Below are 4,046 nucleotides of genomic sequence, written 5' to 3' on the forward strand. Positions count from 1 at the left end.
GAGAGGGCGCTGCGCGGCCTCACTCACTCGGCTTCCTGGCGCCGTCGCTCCCCGCCGGCAGCTGGTGGACTTCGACGCCCGCCCCGCCGCGCTCCAGCACCGCCAGGCGCTGGCGCGTGCAGCACATCTGGCGTGTCGCCTCGGGCCTCTTGGATAGCGCGCTGCGGAGCCCGGCGGCGCTGGGGAAGAGCCAGAGCTTCGCTCCCCAAGACACCGCGGGCACTGTCGCGGAGGGCCGGGACGCGGGGGGTCGGGACGCGGGGGGTCGGGACTCGGAGACCCGCCCGGGTACCGGGCGTGCGCCGCCCCGCGACCTCCTCCGTGGCCTCCCCTCCATCACCAATTTCCCGAGCTCCTCAGCCGTGTCTCAGCTGTCCGAACCTTCGAAGGAGACCGAGCTGAGGCGAGGAAAAGAGACGGCCAGGGCCTGAAGGCTGCCCCCGGGCGTCGTGGTGTGGAGCCGCAGCGAGCGGAACGCACACCGACGTCTAGGAGCCGCAGTCTCCCTACCCCGCCCAAACGCTGGGTCCCGACGTGTTGTTTGGGGGCGGAGCCGGCAGTTTCTGAGAGAAACGAAACTGATTGTTGTTGTTTTTTTAAGGGAGCGGAATCGAAAAGAGAAAGGGAAACTTCATGATTTTAAGACTGGCTTGGACGGTGGCCAGAGTAAACAAGGCGCTAGTCTGTGAAGAGGTGGGAGGCGGGGCTGAGAAGATGTCCTCAGGCGGGCAGTGGCCACCTGAACTGGACCAGGTGGCCTTCGAAGAAGTACTGCAAATTCCACTAGGAGGAGCCTTGGCACAGGCGGACTTGCAGAATTTCCAGAAACTACTGTGACGAGGAAAGCTGAAGTTTGCTAAGCACTCTGCTCCAGGCTTTGCCACAGCATCATGGTAAAGCTGAAGAGAGCTATCCCATCCCACGGCCCACACGACGGTGCCTGCAGCCACTGCTGTCCATATATTTTTGCCTTTTCTAGAGTTTCTTAGGAATGGAATCAGATTTGTGCAGTCCTGTGTCTGACTTTTTTCACTTAGCATAAAGTTTTAAGATTCAGCCTGTAGTGTTTCATCAGTAGTTCTCTCTTTGTTATTGTTGAATGGTAGTCTATTATATGAATATACTACAATTTTCTTTATCCATTTACCTATAGGCAGGCATTTTAGTCCTTTCTGGCTTGCGGCTCGGATGAATAGAAGTGCTGTGAATACTGTGAACAAGGCTTTGAATAAATGTGGATACGTGTTTTCATTTCTTTGGAATAAGTAACTAAAAATGAAGTTGCTGTGTCATATGGCAAGTACATGAGTATCGTTTGAAGAAACTACCATACTTTTCTAAAATGCTATACCGTTTAGCATTCCCTCCAGCAATTTGAGAGGTCCAGTCCCTCTGTATTCTTCCCAACATTTAGTACTGTCAGTCTTCTTAATGTTAGCAGTTGCGGTAGTCTAAAATACCATCTTACTGCAGTTTTCATTTCCATTAAAACTTCCCTGGTGGCTCAGTGGTAGAGAAGCCGGCTGCCATTTCAGGAGACACCAGCTCCATCCCTTTATTGGGAAGATCCCCTGGAGAAGGAAACTGCAATCCCCTCCAATATTCTTACCTGGGAAATCCCATGGACAGAGGAGCCTGGTAGGTTGGAGTCCATGGGGTCACAAAAGAGTTGGACAGGACTGAGCAACTAAACAACAATGATTAATGATGGGAAATTTTTCAAGTGCTTTTATTAGTGCTGATCTCTGTCTCCTCTTGTTGACGTGTCTGTTTGCATCTTTTGCCTATTTACTGATTCCATTGCTTATCATCTAAGATTGTTTTTTTTTTTTTTTTAATGTATGAGTCGTCTATGTTACATATAAAGTTCTTTACTAGATACATGTTTTGAAATATTTTCTACCAGTCTGTGGCTTGCCTTTTAATTTTATTAAAAATGTCATTTTAACTAACATAATATTGTACATCAACTATACTTCAATAAAAAGAGGAAAGTTATGATAAAACTAAAACAAAAAATAAAATTACATGAAAAATGTCATCTAAAGAGCTAAAGTTTTAATTTTTTTTATGTGTTTTTTATTTTTATTTTTATTTTTTTTTTCTCTAATTTTACTTTATTTTGATGCAAATTATTCATTTTTTCTTTATCCATTCTTTTTCTCTTACCAACATTATTCCTGCTTTTTTTTGACGTTAAAAAATCTTTGCCTAACCCAAAATAACAAAGATTTTCTCATACATTATCTTCTAGAAGTTTTACAGCTTTAGGTCTTTGTTATATTTCAAATGAATTATTCTTTATGGTGTGAAATAAGGGAAGAGGTTCATTTTTTTAATCCATTTCCACCTGTTCCAGTTTGCCTTTACTCATTGAATTGCCTCAGTGTCCCTGTCGAAACTGTTGACTATATGTGATTGGATTTATCTCTGGACTTTTTATTGTGTTCCATTGTGTATTTCGGTTTTTTACTCCAGTACCACACTGTGTTAATTACTGTAGATGCTAATTGACTCAAAATCAGTTCACCTAAGTGTTTGACCATTGTCCTTCTTCAGTTGTTTTGTCTATTTTAAGTTCTTTGCATTTCCATAAATATTTTAGAACCACCTTACCAATTTCTACAAAACAGACTGCAAGGATTTAGCAATTACTCTAAATTAGATCAGTTTAGGAAGAACTGACCTGATGATAATATTGATTCTTTTGTCCATGAGCATCTCTCGCCATTAACTAAAAGCTTCTTAAACTGTTGCAGCAATATTTTCAAGTTTTTTGTGAGCAGTCAAACATACTTTGTTAAACTTATCCTTATATATTTATTTTTTGATATTACAAGTTGTACTTTTAAAAATTTCAGTGCTTGATTGTGAGTATATATGTGAAATACAAGTTCCTTAGTCGTGTCCGACTCTTTGCAACCCCATGGACTATGCAGTCCATGGAATTCTCCAGGCCAGAATACTGAAGTGGGTAGCCTTTCCCTTCTCCACGGGATCTCCCCAACCCAGGAATTGAACCCAGGTCTCCCACGTTGGAGGCTGATTCTTTACCAGATGAGCCACAAGGAAAGCCCGTGAGTATATATAAATGCATTTAACTTTTATATATTGCCTTGAACCATGACACCTTTCTATATTTACTTAATAAATGGTTCTAGTAGATTTTTTGTGTGGATGCCTTTTAATATCCTACAGATAACTATGTAATTGATAAATAAGATAGTTTTACTCTTTCCTTTCCAATCATTATGGCCCTTCTTTTTTAAGTTTGGCCTGATGTATGGACTAGTACATCTAGTATAATGTTGAACAGAAGTGATGAGAGACATCTTGGACTTCTCAATTTTAGTAGGAAAGCATTCTTTCACCATTAAGTATGAAGTAATCAGGTCAAGTAAGTTCCTAGTTTGCCAAGAGTACTCATCTTGCATGAGTGAGTACGGAATTTTGTCAATTTTTTTCTACCTCTACTGAGGTAATTACACGATTTTTGTCTAATATGGTGAAAACAATGCATTTTCAAATGAATTTCTGAACTAACTCCAAGTTGGTCACAGATATTATATTTTACTGAATGTTTTATGTGTTTAAACTTTGTAAAAGATTTTTTTATCTGTGATCATATGAGAGATACACGTAGGTTTCTTTTCCTGTAATGTCTTTATCTGGTTTTGGTATTAGAATAATGCTGGCAGAAGAGAATTAATTGGGAAGTGTTCCCTCTTCATTTTCTGAAAGAATATATAAAGAACTGGTACTATCTGTTCTTAAAATGTTTAGTACAGCTCACTCATTTGCATAGAAAAAGTAATGTTGGCGTTGAAAGGCCTGAATAACAAAATCCAAAAGTCAGGTGCTTAAGGATCTCTTCTGTACAATGTCAGTAACCTCTGTCCATAGTTCTTCAGGCACTCTGTCTATCAGATCTAGTCCCTTAAATCTATTTCTCACTTCCACTGTATAATCGTAAGGGATTTGATTTAGGTCATACCTGGATGGTCTAGTGGTTTTCCCTACTTTCTTCAATTTCAGTCTGAATTTGG

General features: G+C 41.2%; 2 protein-coding genes across 3 annotated transcripts in view; one reads left to right on the forward strand and one right to left on the reverse strand.

Moving 5' to 3' along the window:
• Nucleotides 1-920, reverse strand: part of HERC5 (HECT and RLD domain containing E3 ubiquitin protein ligase 5) — a 46,312-nt gene extending 45,392 nt beyond the window's left edge. For both annotated transcript variants that reach the window (XM_010860170.1, XM_010860169.1), the window contains exon 1: nt 28-920. In XM_010860170.1, coding sequence (XP_010858472.1) covers nt 28-337 — 310 coding nt within the window. In that variant the 5' untranslated portion in view covers nt 338-920. The remainder of the gene's footprint in view (nt 1-27) is intronic.
• The window catches only part of PYURF (PIGY upstream reading frame), a 78,991-nt gene that overhangs the window by 52,061 nt on the left and 22,884 nt on the right, over nt 1-4,046 (forward strand). The gene's annotated exons all lie outside the window — the stretch shown is intronic.

Source organism: Bison bison, unplaced genomic scaffold, assembly GCF_000754665.1.
Source record: "Bison bison bison isolate TAMUID 2011002044 unplaced genomic scaffold, Bison_UMD1.0 scf7180017864464, whole genome shotgun sequence".
NCBI classification, from domain to species: Eukaryota; Metazoa; Chordata; class Mammalia; order Artiodactyla; family Bovidae; genus Bison; species Bison bison.